This window comes from Humulus lupulus, chromosome 3 (assembly GCF_963169125.1).
Source record: "Humulus lupulus chromosome 3, drHumLupu1.1, whole genome shotgun sequence".
Taxonomy (NCBI): Eukaryota; Viridiplantae; Streptophyta; class Magnoliopsida; order Rosales; family Cannabaceae; genus Humulus; species Humulus lupulus.
This window is the reverse complement of record NC_084795.1, coordinates 263,286,881-263,308,156: the sequence shown is the minus strand read 5'-3', so window position 1 is coordinate 263,308,156 and position 21,276 is coordinate 263,286,881. Positions and strand designations below refer to the sequence as shown.

Genomic DNA, 21,276 nt, shown 5'->3' with positions numbered 1-21,276 from the left:
TAAGGGTTTATATGAGCAGCAGTACTAAAGTATCACTTAGGTTCTTAAATTTTATTTTGTATCACTTAAGTTTCAAAATTTAATAAATGTGTATTACATAAATCATTTTTGTTGGAAAATCATTTACAGTGTGCGCAACAAAAAATAATTTATGACTCAATTAATCACAAAAAAACTAACTGATCACTGTTAGATCATAAATTGTTTTTTGATATGCATTTTGAAAATTATTTTCCGATAGAGAAGACCTATATGATTTACATTTAGTAGGTTTAGTAGATTTAGGGTCCTAAGAAATACAAAATAAAGTTTGAGAACTAAGTGATACTTTTAAGAAAGATTGAAACCTCTACTGATATAATGATAAAATATGGGTTGAAACACGAAACCCGATTATGTTGTAGTGTTTCTTTTTTGAAAAAATATAAACAAACAAAACCTGTCATTCTCAGTACTCACCACTCTCATCCGAAAAGAACATGTTTTCTCACTCAGTGATCGTCACTGCCCGTTAGTCTTTCTCCACCGATTGGCCCTCTCGCCTCAGCCTCGGGATTCTTTCTGTTTACTCGTTGATTTTACCCTTACTGGTTTTTTTTTATATTTCTTTGTTTCCTCTCATTCTAAGGTTTATTTCTCTTATCTCTCTCTCTCTCTCACCTCAACAGCCCCAGCTGTGCCTATCAATCTCAGTTCAGGTATTTATTGTTGCTTGTGAAATTGCATTAGACTGATTAGAAATGTGTGTGTTGTAGTATTGTGAATCTCTTGTTGTGTGTGTTTGATGGTGCTGAGACTATTTTGAATTTTTAGTAAGATATAGGCAGGTTAGGTTTTGATTATAAATAAAAGTTTTGATTGGAGGGGGTTTCTGTTTTGACTAACATATAGGATACTACCATTTTAAGCTTGCTTGTGAGTAAAAATTTAAGCTTTGAATCACTAAAAGGAGGAAAAAAGAAAGGATGGTGAAACAAGCTTAAGTTTAGTAGTGGTGTAATATAACAAAGAAGCTTGTAGGTCATGCTAACATGTTGGAGGTAGGTTTTAGACATTTTTTGAGGATACCACAACCTAATTTTTGTATCCCTTCTAGAATGATTGAAGTAATATTTGAAAAAAATTAAGTGGAAAAATATCTTGAAACATGAGGGAGTTTCAATTACAACCATTCATGGAAATAAATTCAAGATAGTAATTAGCATCAATTATACACTGGGTTGATAAATAATTTCAAGACCAAACAAGAATTTTTAATTCTAGCCAAGTGACAAATCATAAGAGAGAAACTACCGGAAATAGAGGCATCTGATTGGAGTATTTCTATCTTGTTTACTATTATAGTATACAATGTTTGGTCTATTGATATTGCCATTAAATATTTTGAAGACATACAAAGACGATGATGAGAGGAAAAAGACATTTTTTTTAATTATTATTTTCTTTTAAGTTATAAATAGAGAATAAGAGTGATATATTAGAGCTTGAGTAAATGTAAAAATAGGAGGACTACATTTAGATTGAAAGGTTGTGGAAGAATTTGCTCACAGATCAATGTGCCACTACATATAAAGAAGAATATTGCTATGGGGTAGTGGCAGTAAATCTTAGTTGAGATCGAGGTCCCAATTGGTCTAACCTAAAGAGAAAAATTGGAGCAAAGTATCCTCTGGGCTTATGTAAGTAAATGATTATATTTTGAATAACATAGCAAAAAGGTACAAATTCATTAAGGGGTCGTAGTTCTATTTCAAAATATTAACTTCTTGACTATTTAGTGGTATTGTCTAATATCTTGTAAAACTATTTTTATTCTTATGTTTTGTTAATGTAAAACTTTGTTCGCAATCTTAATAATTCTCATTCGAACAAAGCATCATGGTCATGTTTGCCAATGTACGACTTTTGTTTGCACACCAAATAATCATTAATTGAAACAAAGCACCATGGCCTTCTTCAATTAATGAGAATATATTACATCCATTAGATTCTTAATCGTACATCTGTTGCATGGAATTCCAACCTATGTTGTGTTCCCCATTGCTTTTTTTTTTTTACCTACAACGGTTTCATGGTATGCACAACCATCTCAAACTTTTCACCGATTCTTTTCCTTTTCTTTTTTAGTGTCACCTTTTAGTGAGGTCCATTCCACCTTAATCATATAAAGAATTATTTACCATCATCAAAGGATTACACTTTTGTCGATACATTTGAGAATTTTTCTAGCATGTATACATGGCATGGCAACATTTGTGGTAGTGCGGATACAACTTGTTGGAGACATGGGTTCCTCCTAAGGAATTGGAGTTCTTTTGATTGGAGTAGCTTAACCCTTGTTAAAAAAATTCTTATTCCTAAAATTTGCCAAAATGATGACTTTGTTTGCGCATCCAATATTGGTTTGTTGATTCATTGAATTATTTTTTTCTCAGTTAGGTTCTTGAATATAACTTAAGTACTGATTTATTTTAAATTATAAGAATTTGACAATTATATTGCTATTGAGGGAGTGCTTGATGACAAATTCGTATACTATATTGGAAATTTGTGATAAATTTAAGAGAGAAAAATATAAAAATATATATTTATATATTACAAATTGAAATGTTAGCTACTCCAATTATAGAAAAAGAAAAAAGAAAAAAAGTGAAGTTTAAATTGCTAAGGAAAGAAATTCAAACAATCATTTTACTAATCTCAATTAATTTAAGAAACCATCTATAGTAACTTTTCATAATAGCAACTTTAAAATTTAGACTGAATTGTTTTTTGACTCTTTGGATTGCAGAAAAAGCGATGTAGCTGAAAAACATGAATTTTGAGCTATATAACCTTAAAAAGTTTTTCTCTTAGTTATGTAACATTCATTTTTCAAAATTTAGCTACGCTAACTTCCTTCTATAATGAAACTTTTATATTCCAATAATGCCATTTTATTTTTATATTTGTTTTTAATTAAAATAATAAAAAAAATCATATTTGAAAAAAAAACAAATTTAAAAAAAAAAAACGTGTTCAGCCCATCCTTCCTCCATCCACTATTTTTTCTTCAAAACCTCTCCAAATCCTATCGAATCTCACCAAATGTATAGAAAGAATATTTTGTGACACACTTACATACTGATTTCAGTGACAATGTTGGAAAAAAGTGATTACGTTGAGGTAAGTAAATGAGAAATCCTAATATTTTAATTTTTTATTTGAATGTGAAAATAAAGAAAGTTGTATTTTGTTTGCTTAGATGTTTGTTTTTTCATATATATGTGGTAAAAATGATAATAAAAACACATTGTTAGCCATATTATAACCATTTTGTGGTTTTCGAGTTGAAAATGACGATTTTTCAAAGTGAAACTAACGAAAAAGAAGATACACAGATTTTGATCGTGTACAGTTGAGCTTGACTGGGTTTAGTCGAGAAGATAGTTACAGTAGAGCTCGACCAAACATAGTTGAGATACTAGTAGAGCTCAAATGTTGCTCAATTATTGTTGGTTAAGATACTAGTTGAGCTCAACTGTACTTGGTTGAGATTAGTATTTTAAATTCTGAATCTTTCTTGATTTTAATGTTAGAACTAAATATTTGCATTTTGTTTGCTTACAAGTTCGTTTCTTCATAAATATGTGGTAAAAATAACAAGGGATATTTGCGATAAAAGTATATAATTTATTATGTTTGTGGTACTTAAGTACCCAATTTAATTTCTTAGTGGCAAAAGTATCTTCTGTCCATGTTTTGGTGCAGTTTAGTACAACTGTCAATTCTCACCGTTAAGTTTGATTGTAACATGTAGGCGAAAGTATTCAATTAAATAGATATTTGCGATAAAATTACCTAATTTAAGAGATATTTGCAGCAAAAGTACCAAAGTTATAAGTAAATTTCATGTCATGGTGGTGGACTTAACGGCGAAACAAATAGATACACTAAAATGCACCAAAACATGGACAAAAGGTATTTTCGCCGCCAAAAAAATAACTTAGGTACTTAATGTTGGAAAAACTTATACAGGATCTTTATTTATTTTCATGTATATCTGATATTAAACAAATTAATACGAGATAGCCTAAAACATATTTCTAAATTGAATTCAAAGAGAAACAAACAATATAATACTTACAGTATACGCAGCGGAATTAAGAGTCCTTCCTTCAGTTTCTCTAACTCTTGTATCCTTTCTGTCGCAGAGTATTATCAAGAAATTGAACCGATCTTCTATTTTCTTCACGATCTTCCAATGTATCCTTAGAACCACCTAGACTAGTGTGGGCAATTCTCAACACATGAGATAGATATAGAGAGAAGAAGAGAAAATAAGAAAGTGGGTTAGAAAAAGACTTGTGTTTAGAGAGAATATAAAACTATCAGAAAATCTGACTTATCAAAAACCCTTGTTTTGACTTCTCTATAAGCACTCCTTTTATAGACTCAATTAGGCCATTTAATTTAATTAAAAAATAAATAAAATAACAGCTATTTTGAAGCCCTAGGTCGAAATTATCATGGGCTATAGGCCCGTAAAATTTCCCATTTGATTATAAGCCCATTGGACTTAAAATCAAGGCTTGTATTATTTTCTATTGATTTAATTAATTAAATAATTATTTAAATCCTTTATCAAATTAATTATTTATAATTTGAACCTTGATTTAAATTTATTTATTAATTTAGATATCAATTTATCTTAATTAATAAATCTGCTATAATTTCTCTTTTCTTCTCAAAATTACACAACTCTGTGAAACTATCCAAATTTTCCTGGTCAACTTTGATAATTCTAATTGATGATTAAATCAATTAATTGAGACTATCTAGATGATTTTATCCAAGGTACAATGGGGACCATTGGCCTATGAAATCAAGCTCCAATAAGTTATCATAAATCTAACAAATAAATTTATTAACTTATTAATTCCTCGTGACTACACTATAGACTTGGAATTGCACTCTTGAATTCATAGAACGCTCTATAACAAATATAGATACGCTATTAATTATCCATTGTTACAACCATAATTGTCACTCAATCCTCTATAGACGGTCTACAATGAGATAGGACTAAAATACCGTTTTACCCCTCATTGTATTTTATCCTTAAAACACTTAGTTCCTTGTAAATGATATTTCAGTAAACTAATTTAATTACTGAAATGAGATCTCTATCATTTAACACCTTGAACCAAACTAAAAGGAAACCATCATTTCACTTCTTCATCAGAAGCTATAGATGTTCATATCTATGATTAACACTCCCACTCAATTATACTACCGAGTTCCCAAGATGTAAGTATGGGCTAGTCCGTAGGGTAAGCTGGTAACGAACAAGTCAAAGAACTCAAATAATACAATCAGTTAGAATACTAACCACTCAGAATTGAGATTGAATTGACCTATGGTCAACTATATGATATGACTAGAATAGATAATAACGGTATGTTTACTTATCTTATCAACTGTCAATATCGGTCCTGTCCGATGTAACAAATACATCCGATCTTATCTACTTTGCTAATGTTCTGGAAAGAACATAACACTGTAATGTGTAAGTAGATCATATCGTAGATTGCCAAGTCAGTGTAAATCCGGTGCACTGACTAATCTTAGGACTAACTTATTTTTGAACATATAATCATATTTATATTCCACTGTGATTACGTCACTATAAATAAGATTAGCTATATGCTCGGGATTTAATAGAAGTTTATATTAAACAAATAATCATGAAAATAAAACATGTGAGCAAAGTGATTGACCAAGTCAAAAAATGATTTCTATTCTTTTATTGATAATAAAAATGAGATTACAAAGAATTTGGGTTTTAATTAAGGCATAAAACCCCAACACTTAAATGCTACAAACATAATAATTTAGGTACTTTCATTGCAAATATTCCAAATAACAATTAAAGTATAATGCTACCCATATCATTACCATTTTGTGTTTTTTAAGTTAAAAATAGTGATTTTGCAAAGTGAAACCCATGAAAAAGATGATATTGCTTAGTTATTGGCTTGGTACAATCAAGATCAACTAGGTAGAGATATTTGAGATAATGGTAGAGCTCAACTGTTGCTTTACTGTAGCTAGTTGAGATACTAGTAGGGCTCAACTGAACTTGGTTGAGATTTATATTTTTAATCTATAAAATTTTTCCATCTACATTTTTGTCGAAAAAAGAGATTACATTCTTTGTTTACAAAAGATTAAATTCAATTGATATGTTAATTCCAATAGTAGAGCTCAATTGTTGCTCAACTATTGTTGGTTGAGATACTAGTATAGCTTAACTATTGCTCAACTATAATTGGTTAAGATACTAGTAGAGCTTAACTGATGCTCCGCTATAATGGATTGAGATACTAGTAAAGCCTAACTAGACTTGGTTGAGATTCGTATTTTTAATCTTTAAACTTATTAATTATAATTTTAACATCAAATATATTTTCCAATATTAATAAATTTAGGGTAATATTTTTCTGTTATTTTATTTCTAATACACAACAGTGTATATAACATGTATAATAATTCTATAAAGAGAAACAAATCAAATAATAAAGATACAATAAATCCCTAAACTAATTCCCTAAAAATATGGTACAATAAAATCAGAATTATTATACAGCTATACTGTATAATAATAATAAGAAAATACTGATTTTCCAACACTCCCCCTCAAGCTGGACTAAAAATGTTCTCCATAGCCAGCTTGCTAGTCAGAAAATCAAATTGTTTCTTACACAATCCTTTTGTAAAAATATCTGACACCTGCTCTTTAGTAGAAACATAAGGCATACACACTTGACCGCTCTCAATTTTCTCCTTAATAAAATGCTTATCTACTTCAACATGCTTTGTGCGATCATGAAGTATAGGATTATGAGCAATTGCAATAGCTGCCTTGTTGTCACAATATAACTTCATATGAGATGATTGAGATGACTTCAGCTCTTCAAGCAGCCTTTTTATCCAAATAATTTCACAAATTCCATGAGCAACAGCTCTGAATTCAGCTTCAGCACTGCTTCTAGCTACCACACTTTGTTTCTTGCTTCGCCAAGTGACCAAATTACCTCCAACATATGAACAGTAGCCTGATGTAGATCTTCTGTCTACAGTGCTTCCAGCCCAATCTGCATCAGTATAGGCTTCAATCTCTAGATGCCCTCGAGGTCTGAACAAGAGGCCTTTACCCGGTGTTCCCTTTAGATACCTTAGTATCCTATAGACTGCATCGAAATGCCTTGAACTAGGTGAATGCATGAACTGACTTACCATACTTACAGAGAAAGCTATATCAGGTCGTGTATGAGACAAATAAATCAGTCTCCCAACTAATCTTTGATAAAGCTCCCTGTCCTTCACACTTTTCAAGTCTTCAATAGCATGTAGTTTAACATTAGGTTCATTAGGTGTTTCAGCAGGTTTACAACCCATTATACCCGTCTCATTAAGTAAATCAAACACATACTTACGCTGACTTACAAAAATACCTTCTTTGGACCTTGCAAATTCCATTCCAAGGAAGTATTTCAAAGGACCCAAGTCTTTAATTTCGAATTCCTCACCAAGTCTTCTTTTTAATCTCTCTTGTTCATCAATGTCATCCCCAGTTATCACAATATCATCTACATACACAATTAGAATAGCCATCTTTCCTTCCTCTGAATGTTTGTAGAACATAGTGTGATCCGCTTGACTTTGAGTGTAACCAAACAACTTCAATACCTTACCAAAGCGTTCAAACCAAGCTCTAGGGGACTGTTTAAGACCATACAAGGATTTCTTCAATTTACACACTTTTCCAACTCCAAAGCTTTTTTCGAAACTTGGTGGGACACTCATATACACTTCCTCTTCAAGGTGTCCATTAAGAAAAGCATTCTTCACGTCTAACTGGTTCAAAGACCAATTATAATTAACTGCTAAAGATAGCAGAATCCGTATAGAATTAATTTTTGCAACAGGTGCAAACGTCTCTTGATAATCTATTCCATAGGTTTGAGTAAAGCCTTTGGCCACAAGCCTCGCTTTATACCTCTCAATACTTCCATCAGCTTTGGATTTTATTGTGAACACCCATTTACACCCTACAATCTTCTTGTCCCTCAGTAACATTACAATCTTCTAAGTCCCATTCTTTATCAAAGCATCCATCTCTTCATCCACTGCCAACTTCCATCTCGGTTCATCTAGTGCCTCCTGTATACTTCTAGGCACAACAAGTTCGGAAATATTAGTAATAAACGCTCTATAGTTATCAGATAGGTGATTGTACGAGATGTATTTGGCAATTGGATGCTTTGTACAAGCACGAGTTCCTTTTCTAAGAGCAATAGGAAGATCTAGAGTTTCAGATGTAGGGCTTGAAACAGGTTGTGAAGACAAAATATTATTTGGAGACAAAGAAGAACTAGGAATAGAAGGAGGATTACCTGGGGTACTTGAAGAACCATTGTTCGGGGCTTCCGTTTGGTCTTGTGCAGGGATGATTGGATGGTCTCTACTTCTTTCACAAATGTTCTTCCTTGAATAAACCACAGGCTCAAGATTGTTACGATTTTTAATCAATCGTAGCATTTCTGTTTCTGACAAACCAAGGTCAGATTCAGATTCAATAGATGTAGGCTGAGTTTTCTCAAGAGAAACATCAAGAATAGTTTTAGGTAAAGGTTCAACAAGTTCCCAAAAATTTTGTACCGCTGAATTCTCTCCCTGAACAAAATTCTTTGAGAAATAAGGACTATTTTCAACAAAAGAAACATCCATAGTAATATAGATGCATTTAGAGATAGGATTAAAACATTTATATCCTTTTTTATTTGGAGGATAGCCTAAGAAAATACATTTTCAGCTCTAGGATCTAACTTAGACCTAGACCTTTTTGGAAGATGAACATACACAATACTCCCAAAAATCTTGAAAGGTAAATCTGAATTAATTCTAGAAGTAGGAAAGAATTTTTTGAAACATTTCAACGGGGTAGTGTAATGTAAAACTTTAGTAGGCATTCTATTTATCAAATGAGATGCAGTAAGAACAGCGTCCCCCCATAAATATTTTGGAACATTCATATAAAACATCATGGCACGAGCTACTTCTAACAAGTGTTTATTCTTTCTTTCTGCTATTCCATTTTGTTCAGGAGCATCGGACATGTAGATTGATGCAAAATACCATTTTCTTTTAAAAAATTTCCAAAGATGTGATTAAAGTATTCTGTTCCATTATCAGTTCTTAAAATACTGATTTTTGTTTGAAACTAATTTTCAATCATTTTGTAAAAATCGGTAAAAATTTGTTCAACCTCAGATTTTTCTCTCATTAAATAAACCCAAAAAAGACGAGTATGGTCGTCTATAAAAGTAACAAACCATTTTTTTCCAGAATTAGTGGTAACCTTAGAAGGTCCCCAGACATCACTATGAAACAGATAAAACGGTTTTGAAGGATGATAAGAAGATTTAACATAAGATTTACGTTGGCTTTTGGCCAATGAACAACTTTCACATTGAAAGACAAAGGATTCAACCGTTTAAATAGTGCTGGAAACAAATGTTTTAAATAAGAAAAACTAGGATGGCCTAATCTATAATGCCAAACCATTATTTGATCATAAACAGAAAGAGAACTAATGCTACTAAATCCTTGAGCAATTTTATTTTCAGAAGTCTTATCTTCGAAATAATAGAGTCCATTAATCATCCTAGCACTGCCAATCATCTTCCCCGAACTCTGGTCCTGAAAAACACAATGGGATTCATAGAAAACCACACAACAATTAGAATCTCTAGATAATTTGCTGACAGATAAGAGATTGCAAGTAAGTTTAGGAACATGGAGGACAGATTTAAGATCTATCCCCTTAGAAATTTTAAGGCTATTTAGGATTTTTACCCCCCGAACTATTACCACTACCGTATCATGCCCCCTAATTTTTTCAGGCCGTTAAAAATTCCCCCCGAAATATTCACAGTAATGTAAAGAAGGACTTTCGTTAACTTTCAACACAGAATGCTGACATGGCTCTTTACATGCTGAAGTGTCTTGGCCATGTCAGCGCCATGTGTGTAATTTTATTGTTTTTAAATATGGTTTTTATTTTTTTTAATGTATAAAAAATGGTTTAATTTATTAATTCTATTTTTTAGTGTTTAATATATTAATTTTTAATATGATTATAGATTTTTTAATTTTAAAATTACACACATGGCGCTGACATGGCCAAGACACATCAGCATATAAAGAGCCATGTCAGCCTTCTGTTAGCCACATGTGTTGAAAGTTAACGGAAGTCCTTCTTTACATTACTGTGAATATTTCGGGGGGAATTTTTAATGGCCTGAAAAAATTAGGGGGCACGATACGGTAGTGGTAATAGTTCGGGGGGTAAAAATCCTAAATAGCCAAATTTTAATTAAACCTTTTCCTGCAATGGATGAGAAATTACCATCAGCTATTTTAACTTTTTGATCTCCTGAACAAGGTATGTAAGATTCAAAAAATTTAGAAGAATTTGTCATATGGTCTGAAGCTCCAGAATCTATTATCCATGGAGTGGATGATTTTTTTATAACAATTTAGAGCATTTATTTCTAATACTTTGTTACCTGCATATGCAATAGAGGCAGTAGGAATACCAGATGAGGACGAGGTAGTGTTCAGCAATGCATGAAGGTGATTCATCTGCTCCTTAGTGAAGGGGCTGGACTCAACTTCATGTGCAGAAGGGGTTCGACCTGTCTTTTCTCTCTCTGCCTTGCTTTTCCAGTTTGCTGGTTTGCCATGGATTCTCCAACAGTTCTCTCGAGTATGACGAGGTTTATTACAGAAATCACACCAAACACGTGGCTTCTCATCAGTTTTATGCACGTATTGGGTGTTCCTGTTATATCTTGCTCCCATGGTGGCTAGCGCTGAACTTTCAACAACAGATGTAGGTGTCCTCTTTCCCAACATAACACTCCTTCGACTCTCCTATCTTCTAACTTCAGTGAATACTTCACCAATTGGAGGTAGTGGCTGCCTTCCAATAATTCTCCCCCTCACCTCATCAAACTCAACATTGAGACCAACCAGGAACTTATAGATCTGGGTTTTCTCAATCGTTTTCTTGTGGTGTTTGCCATCTTTTGCATAATTCCACTCATAAGTATCGAAAAGATCTAAGTCTTGCCAGATTCTTTTCAAAGAATTAAAGTACTTTGTCACGCTGTCCTCCCCTTGCTTTATTTCTCCAAGTTTGATATTTAACCCGAAAATCTGAGATTGATTTTCAAGATCAGAATACATCTCAATCACGTTGTCCCATAGCTCCTTTGCTGTGGGATAGCACATATAATTGGAGCTAATGTCTTCTTCCATAGAGTTAACAAGCCAAGCCATCACCATAGAATTTTCAGCATCCCAAGTTTCATAGGTTGAATCAGTTTCTGCTGGAGCCTTCTTTTCACCAGTCAAATACCCCATTTTTCCTCGACCTTTGATATACATCTTCACCGATTGATACCATCTCAAAAAGTTTTCTCCATTCAAGCGAATGGTAGTGATCTGGACAGTGTGAGACTCGGTAGATTTGGTATAAAGAGCGGTGGAATTGGTTTGGATGGGGTTTTTTTTTGTTGTACCTGACTCAGAATCTGACATGGTGTGATTAGGGTTAGGGTGTGATTTTTTTTTTCTCTTTTTCTTGCTCTGATACCAAATAGACAGATTTAGGGTAATATTTTTCTGTTATTTTATTTCTAATACACAACAGTGTATATAACATGTACAATAATTCTATAAAGAGAAACAAATCAAATAATAAAGATACAATAAATCCCTAAACTAATTCCCTAAAAATATGGTACAATAAAATCAGAATTATTATACAGCTATACCGTATAATAATAATAATAAAATACTGATTTTCCAACAATAATCTATTTTCGCTATAGGAATGACTTGAGTGGTAATCTATGCTCAATATGATGGGGAATGGAAGGATGACCAAGGGTTGTACAAATGGTCACCAAAGAATAATGAAGTTATATCTATCATTGTTGATGACTCCAATATTACTTTTGAGGTGTTATTGGAGAAACTGTATAAGAAGATTGGGGTGAATCAAAATGATATCGAATTGAAAATAAGTTACTTACCTATCATTGCGAGAGAAAATATGCTACCACTCATTTGATAAGGGGATGAATGTCTTGGAGATTACCTTTTGGAATGTGGAGAGAACAATTGTAGAGTTGCACTACGTGTGGACCTCATTAAGATAGAAGATATATGTGACATGGAAGTTGAACGCAATATACAAGAAAATGAACAAAGTTTAGTAGATGATTACTTTGATCGTGAATTCTATTTTGAAAATAATATTTGTGATGTTGCTTCTGCACCAGGCGAAAGTGGTGTTAATCTAGGTTGTGAACCTGTGGACCTTCTTGTCAAAAGGACAACATCGTCATCTCCAACTCCAAATCACATTGACCCACTCAACTACTATGATCGGCTGGACCACCAAGACGAACAAAATCAAGTCCTTAGTGAAGACACATTTAGTTTCCCAGATGAGCCAGATTTGGCAATTGGTCAAGAATTCAAGAAAAAAGACGATGTAAAATCTAAGTTGAACGATATTGCAATAAAGGTTTGCTTTGAGATGGAAATTAATAAATATACAAAGTCATTATATGTGACAAAATGCATTGACAAGTCATGCAATTGGGTAGTGCGCACAACAAAAGTTACCAACTCAGAGTATTTCTCAATACGAACTTATTGTAACACTCGCACTTGTTCTCTTATTAGTCGGAAAAGAAAGCATCGTTAAGCAAGTGCTGCAGTAGTTGCTAATGTCGTGAGGTCAAGTTTCGATGGTAAAAAAGAGACACCAAAGCCAAAAGTAATAATGACGATTATGCAGAATAATCACATGCCAATAACATATTGGAAAGCTTGGAAGGGGAAAAAATTATAAACAACCTTCTTAGAGGTTCACTTGAATTAAGTTTTCAAAATCTTCCAACTTACTTATACATGGTTCGAAAGATGAATCCAGGCGCGATCACGCATTTAGAGGTGGAGGAAGATTCTAAATTCAAATATGTTTTCCTAACATATGGAGCATGCATCAAAGTCTTTCGTTGCATTATAAAGGTTATTGTGGTGGATGGGACTTGGTTGAAGACCAAGTACAAAGGTGTAATGCTCATTGCAACTACACAAGCTTGTAATTTTCATCAATATCCTATTGCTTGGGTTATGGTTGACTCAAAGAATGATGCTTCATGGTCATGGTTCACTACAAAGTTACAAGATCTTATACCAGATGAGAGTCACTTAGTCTTTATTTCAGATAGAAACCAAAGCTTCATCAATGGGGTGTCAAATATTTATAGGAAGTCACAACATGGACATTGTAGGTGGCATTTGTCTCAGAATATTAAAGCATGTGTTAGAGTTAAAGGTGTCATAAAAGTATTCGAAGAAACTACCAATGCCTATAAAGTTTCTGACTTCAACAAACTCTATGATGAATTGAAGAATATATATCCCATAGCCGTGAAGTATCTTGAAGAATCAAATCTCACACTTAGTAAATGGGCAAGATCTCACTTTACAGGTTGTCGGTACAATATTATGACTATGAATGGCACATAATATATTAATGTAGCACTGAGGGAACCTAGAAAATACCCCATCATTGCGTTGTTGGAGGCTATGCAAGCAAAAGTCTTTAAATCGTTCAACAATCGGCACAATATTGTGGCATCTATCAATACAAAGTGTACACCTTTAACTCCAAAGGCAAATAATATTATTCGAAAAAGATTCAAGAAAGCATCGAAAATGAATGTGAAACAACTTAAACGATTTGAGTATGAGGTTACAGGTAAAGATAATGATGCCATAATTGATTTAGGTCAAGGACAATGCTCGTGTCATTTTTTTGACCTTGATCAACTTCCATGTGTGCATGCATTAACATCATATGAGCAAGCTGGAATTGAAGTGTATGATTTGTGCTCTAATTATTATAAGTTGGAAACTTGGGTGTTGGCTTATGTTGATACCATTTATCAAGTCCCTCAACAAGAATATTGGGATATCAATGAAGTTGAAGTATTGCCGAAGGTATTGCCTCCAAATGTCCCAATCAAGCGTGGTTTGAAAAGATTCCCATCAGTTGGTGAGGGCAAAAAATGGATCAAAAGGTGTGGTTTATGCGGGCAGCCTGGTTTATTAGTCGAGGGTTTATTTGTTATATATATGATTGAAAGGCTCGACTTATGATTCGAGGGCGACAATAGCGTGTTGAATGCAAGTCGATGAGGTTAGGCCTACCCGAAAGCGTGATATACGCTTGAACAACCCTATGGCCATTTGAAATATAAAGCGCTAAGTATGCTTGGCTAGCCCTAAGGCTGGTTATACAGGGAATAGGGCAATGGGCCCCGGTGTGGCTCTATAGTCACTTATCTGGATTGAATGCATGCACATGTAGGGCTATTACTGCTAGGCCTATTAATTATGATTATGTATATGATGATTTACAACTTATGAGCATGTTTATGTTTTCTTTCTGAGCCTCGGCTCACGGGTGCTATATGGTGTAGGTAAAGGAAAAGAAAAGTTGGACCGACCATGAGTTGGAGAGCTTCAGGGGCGGGGTGTGCATATGCGACCTGCTCGACCGCCACGACCCAAGGTATGTGTTGGAACTAGGGTTGGACCTTATTTTGCCGCTTAGGTCGACATTTTGTATTTATTGAAACTGTAACATTTTAAACTATTTTTTGGGATCCAATGTAAAGACTTAAACCTTTTTTTAATGAAATGCTTACTATTTGACATGAATTTTTAGTACCTAAACCTGGTGTTAGTTTTAATTACACATTTTAAGTCCAAATGACTTGTTTAACAAGTTAAGCACTATTTTAATTATAGAGTGTAACGGTCTTGTATTAGTAGGACGTTACAGTGGCCAAGCGGAGATCCCTGTAACAATCGTAAGTTGGTCAGGTCATTCTTTACTACATCATTGATAAGTTTTGTGACCTTATCTATCTCATTTTACATTTATCTTGCACTCAAAGTGTTCATTCTCCTCTAATATAGGCTTTAATCGATGAATCTTTTCAATCTACAATAAATTAAATATCATATTTCTCAATATTAAATAACATAAAAAAATTAAATATTTTACAAAACAAACTTACTGGAAGTGTAATCTGTCGTGGCACAGAGGAAGACTCTGATTGTTCATCAACATGTGATTCTAATTATTCTTCATAACATGTCACTGACTCTTCTTCAATATGTACCTAGTAATTAAATATAAGAAAAAGATAAATTATTAATCAATAGAGTAAAAAGCACATTAGTCGAGCTCTACTCACTCCAGTTGAGCTTTACACTAGAATTTCATTTAGATTTTGGAAATCTCAACCATGTTTGGTAGAGCTCTACTCAAGCCTAGAAATCTCAAGTATGTATGGTCGAGCTCTACTCACACCAGTCAAACTCTACTCACACTAGTCGAGCTCTACTCATGCCAATCGAGCTCTATACTTAGACTTTGGAAATCTCTACTATGTATGGTCGAGCTCTACTCACATCAGTCGAGCTATATGGTACAATTTCAATTAGGCTTTGGAAATCTGGACTATGTATGGTGCTGCTCGACTCACACCAATCGAGCTCCATACTATAATTTCAATTAGACTTTGGAAATCTCCACTTTATATGGTCAAGCTCTACTCACATTAGTTGAGCTCTACTTAAACCTATCGAGCTCTATGCTACAATTTTAATTAGACTTTGGAAATCTAAACTATGTATGGTCGAGCTCTACTCACTAGTCAAGCTCTATGCTATCAATTAGACTTTAGAAATCTCAACTCATGCTAGTCGAGCTCTAAACTGAAAGTTCATTGCGTTTTTAAATATCTCGACCATAACCACTTGAGCTCTACTTGTTCTAGTTGAGTTCTACATTTTAAACCAATATTTTTCAAACCATGCCTTTAGTGCTCTAAATTTATAGCCAAATGATTTCAATTAAACATATTATCTAATTTAAAAAAGGTACAAGAATAGAAAAAATGTATTTAACTTCAGTTACCTCATAATTTGATTGAGTCATTGTTGTGTCTGCGGGAGGTGTTGGTGGCGCACTAGAATCCGACGATTTTGAGCACGACGACTCCAGACTAGATTCATGAATAATCAACTGTCGTTGAATCGGTTGTTGTCGATCTCTAATGCTTGGTACTTTCATTCGCACCATGGAATCTAGGAAATAGAGTGTATAAGAGTTGGGTTTGGGTGATTGGAGAGTCGATCCACCTAAAAATGCTAAGAGAAAGCAAATCTACATAAAAATATCATTATCCAAACATCATAATAAGATCAATTTAAATATATGGGTCTAAGGAAATTGATTTAAAGTGATTATGTACATTGAGTGAAATCTTCAATAAAAACAAGGTTATTAACATATCAATTATCAAACTAAGTTAATATGTACACTTTACATCACATATCCAATATGTTTTTTTTAACAAAAATATAAAAGAAAAAGATAATGAAGTAGTGCAATTAATCAATACAATGTAAGTATTCATTTCAAATATCAAACCATAAGCAACAACACATATTGTATATGAGTTGAAAATCTCAATCTAATTTAATAAAGTTAATTCATTGAGGCATTTTCACAAACATATGGTTTGCATTCTTTAATATCATCAAGAATATATATAAAACAGAATATACCCAGTAATAGCAAAGCCCTAGCAAAAAAAAAAAAATCAAAGTTGCTGTTTGTCAAGTATTTTTTAGTCTACTAATAGAAACAAGTTACAACTTGTTCTTATTTAAGATTCAAAATTATATAAAACTACCACTAAATATTATTCAAACACTATCTTTGTCTAGAAAGAGCTGAAAATTTTGAAAAAGATGTGACAAAAAGGCTAGGCGAGCTCGGACAGGGCTAGTTTGGACTTTTCAGAAATGCTAGGCTAGCTCGGATAGGGCTAGCTTCGGAGTGACGATGGAGCACTTGGGGACTGGGATGGCTTGGGTAAGAAAGGAGGGGTGCGTGCTTATGGGCTCTGAGATATAAGTCTTTGAGTAATGAGTTTTATTATTTCAGGGACAAGACTATTTTGGTAATTGTACTATTAAGATTGTAAAAAAAATTAATATTACTGAAACAATACAAGTATATATTGTTAAAGCCTTACGCGCACACAGGGTTATATCGCTCAAAAGCCCGAAAAACAGATATAGCAATGAAAAAGTTCTCAAAATCCTTTCCATTACTCCAGCAAAGGCCTCCGCCATTACCATCTTCTATAATCCCAAACCCAACTCTCCCAACTGCACCAGAGACCTCCCCAGACCCTTTTCCAACTCTCACTCTCTCTCGCTCCTCTAACCACAATCGTCTCCTCATTTTTCTCAAGACCCATCTCAAGCCTCCATTCTCACCTCAAAGCCTGCTTCGATTTCTCAAATCAAAGCTCCACCACCACCCTAATTTTACCCATTATGATTTCCATATCTTCAATTGGGCCTCTACCATCGACTCCTATCGCCATGATCACTCCACCTTTGAGTGGATGTCACATGCCCTCGCGCTCACAGATCGCTTCGTCGAGCTCGACTCTCTTCTCCACTTCATGGTGGCCAATCCTTGTCCTTGCTCTGATGGTATCTTTAGTTGCTCTCGGACTGAACCCATTTTCCATTTCGCCATTAATGCTTATTGTAGAGTTGGGAAAATGCACGATGCAGTTCGAGCCTTTGATTCCATGAAGAAACTGATTGATGGGAAGCCTAGTGTTGTCATTTGCAACATTTTAATTAATGGGTTTGTGAAAAATGGTGAACATGGCAGGGCTATAGAGTTCTATCATAAGATGGTTAAGGATAGAGTGAAGCCTGATGTGTTTACTTTCAATATTTTGCTGAGTAGTTATTGTCGTAATTCTCAGTTTGGGTTAGCTTTGGAGTTGTTTAAAGAGATGAGGGAGAAAGGGTCCAGTCCAAATGTGGTTAGTTTTAATACTTTGATTAAAGGTTTCTTTAGAGAGAGGAAGTTTGAGGAAGGTATTCAAATGGCTTATGAAATGATTGAACTTGGGTGTGAGTTTTCTAATGTTACTTGTGAAATTTTGGTTGACGGGCTTTGTAGAGAAGATCGAGTTATGGAAGCTTGTGAGTTGTTAACAGACTTTTCAAGAAAAGGAGTGTTGCCCAATGGATATGACTATTTTGGTCTGGTTGAGGTTCTTTGTAGAAAAGGATGTTCAGAAAGAGCTACAGAGGTTATGAATGAGCTATGGAGTAGAGGAAATTGTCCAAGTTTGATTGCTTGTACCACTTTGATAGAAGGTTTGAGGAAGGCAGCAAAATCCGATGAAGCCTTCAGATTGATGGAAAAGATGCTAAACGAGGGTGTGGTTCCGGATAGATTGACTTTTAATTGTCTTCTTCAAGATCTTTGCAATATGGGAAGAACTGTTGAAGCTGACAAGTTAAGAATGTTGGCAACCAGCAAAGGGTTGGATCCAGATTGTACAGCCTATAATGTTTTGGTATATGGGTACACAAGAGAAAGGAAAAGAGAGGAGGGTGAAAAGTTGGTTGATGAGATGTTGGATAGGGGTTTTATTCCTGACATTGCTTCTTATAATCTATTAATGGATATGCTTGCTAATGCAAGTCCTCCATTGAAACACCAAGTTCATGTTAGGTGAAAACACGGGAATTTTCAGGCTTACCTCTTATGTTTGTTGCTCAGTGATGATTGTGTTAGTAGTTTAGGATATTGAAGTGTATATAATCAAGAGTTTGTTGCTCAGTGACAGAAGAGAAAATAAAGTAATTTGTACTCTTTTTATTCTTGAATACTTACAATGATTATTCTCATTGCAATTTCTGAACTTTGTAGAGCTTAAAGACGATCCATCAGGATTATCATGAAGCTTTGTTGTAATTTTATCAGAGCTTCTACATTGTGGATGGGGATCAATTCATTGTGTTCTTCACACACATTGACAATTGAATATTGATTTTTTTTTTGTTCAACAGATATTATTTCTAGCTGATGTTGAAATAATCTTATGAAATGAAATCATAAGTTGGTTATGATGATTGTTATAAACCACAAACTCGGCCACACTTGACTCATAAATTATTATCAGTTTCAAGGACATAAGTTGTTCATTATGTTAAATCAAGTCATAATATGGGTAGATTTTATTACATACTTGGGAATAATATGCAATAAAAGGTCCAGAGAAAATTGTTTTTCTTTTTGGACATAGAATAAATATATTTCAAATGGTAGTTTCCTAATCTTTAGATGCTACAATAAGTAGTAGCCTTATCCAAACCCCAAGTTTCATTGGAGTGTCTGCTTGAAGAAATATCATGTCTACTTAAGTATGGCAGTTTGGTATAGGAATGTGCTAAATTACCACGTATGGTTAGTGGGTTTTGTACATGAGTGATGCTAGACACTTTTTTTACATATTATTTGTGCATACAATGATATATTTTTTTCAACCACACAATTTTATTAAGGGAGGTACTACGTAAAAGATTGTAAAGGAGCACAATTACAATTAGGAGGATGAATCTCTTTCATCCATGAAAGCTCATTATTTATTTTAAGAACATACTTTTGTTTTGCTGGAAATCTTAAGGAAATATTTAGCTAATTCATGAGCCACAACATTAAAGTTACGACTAACTCAACATTAAAGTTACGACTAACATAAAATAATGCGTAAAAAGAATGTGTCTTAATCATTACTCTTTGTACTTTTTCAACTATGTGAAAGGAATACGAAAGGTTTATTTTCTTCAAATAGTTTTATTTTTAATTTACAAAAATATTTACGTTGACGTCGTTTTTCGTCAACTTAAATATGAAGAGCACTAAACACATAATTAAAAAAATAAATAAGAAGAATCGAGATTTTACGTGGTTCAACAGTTAAAATCTGCTTAGTTAACGAGTCAATATTATTGAGCGGTGGAATTCTCTTAAAGCTTTTACAAAGCAATTTAGCAAAGTATTCTCAATACCAAATTGTGCGTATCTACAAATGAAATTCTCCATCTTCCATTTTATTTCGGGAAGTTACAATTCAAATTTGAAATACATATAATTAAATATATTAATCATGTAATATCCCATGATAATCGAGATTTATTATCAGATTACAACAAATCCTCAAGCAATAGGGATTTTCTAACAGCAACTGCGTTCAAACTGGATTATCGACCTCGAACACACTTTCGAGATCGACTAAAATCACGAACTCGTCATTCTGGTTAGCCTCATCCTTAGCCGGTGATTTCATCGAGTTTAACCTTCAGAGATCAACCTCTTCGAGCTTGCAATGAAGGTTCGAATTGCACTCAGACTTCGGAGAAGATCCATCTTTCGAGCTTGATGCTTAAGCTTGAATCTTCTTAACTAGTGCTCAATCGCCAATTGGAACAAATCAGGAAACATGTTAATTTATACAAGTGTTGGGCCCTTACTCAACATTTTCAAACTTACACTTTACAAGCCTACATTTCGAGGCTCGTTTATGACGATTTCAAAATTTGGATGTAACATTTTGCCCCCTCAAAAGTGTTGGTTCGAATCTTATGAGAAGGAAACTTTTGAACTTCACCTTTCAAAAAACGTGCCACCTACCACACTCGAGTATGGACACGAGTCACTCGGGGATTGCACATCCAGAGTACTCAAGTACTCCCTATCTCTGCACATGTCCTTTCATATAAGCCATTTTTGCCGCCAATGTCATAACTAAACCCCATCCGTCAGATCATTTCTCAACCCGAACCAAGGGCCCAGATCCATTCGACCTTTGACATCCCACTTGGACATATATATATATATATACCTTGTCTTCTTCATCACTCTCATTTTTTACATTTCAACTTTCAGAGAAAAGAAAACGAACCAGAGCTTTTTTTCCTTTGCATGTTCTCTAAACCGAAGAAACAAAGTAACTCCAGTACTTTCGACTCCGTGAAATTGTTCCTGCAACCGCTTCTTCAGTCGACGATTTCATCATATCCACGAACAACTTTGTGTAAGTTTCTGTTCTTGATTCTCTTACTTAGGTATATATATATATTTTACGTGTTTCTTCTGTTTGTAAGGATACCTTCACTGGTTTTTACCAGTTTTATAAGGCTTCACTTTAGCACTAGGCAAGCTTTTGATCAGAATAAATTTGGTGT

At 33.9% G+C, this 21,276-nt stretch overlaps 1 protein-coding gene and 1 long non-coding RNA gene across 2 annotated transcripts; both read left to right on the top strand.

The window, feature by feature from the left end:
* Window positions 1-396: 396 nt before the first annotated feature.
* On the top strand, window positions 397-14,849 carry LOC133821622 (uncharacterized). Its single transcript, XR_009887712.1, has 2 exons — window positions 397-698; window positions 14,613-14,849. It is a non-coding gene; the product is annotated as an uncharacterized LOC133821622 (long non-coding RNA).
* Window positions 14,850-17,255: 2,406 nt separating this feature from the next.
* Window positions 17,256-19,095, top strand: LOC133823942 (pentatricopeptide repeat-containing protein At2g36240). The gene has a single exon (XM_062256796.1). The coding sequence runs from the start codon at window positions 17,295-17,297 to the stop codon at window positions 18,762-18,764; it is 1,470 nt and encodes a 489-aa protein (XP_062112780.1). The 5' UTR covers window positions 17,256-17,294; the 3' UTR covers window positions 18,765-19,095.
* Window positions 19,096-21,276: the final 2,181 nt, after the last annotated feature.

Bases quoted from the DNA above. Each gene is read 5' to 3' on its own strand.
- LOC133823942 (XM_062256796.1), top strand. From the start codon at position 17,295: ATGAAAAAGTTCTCAAAATCCTTTCCATTACTCCAGCAAAGGCCTCCG.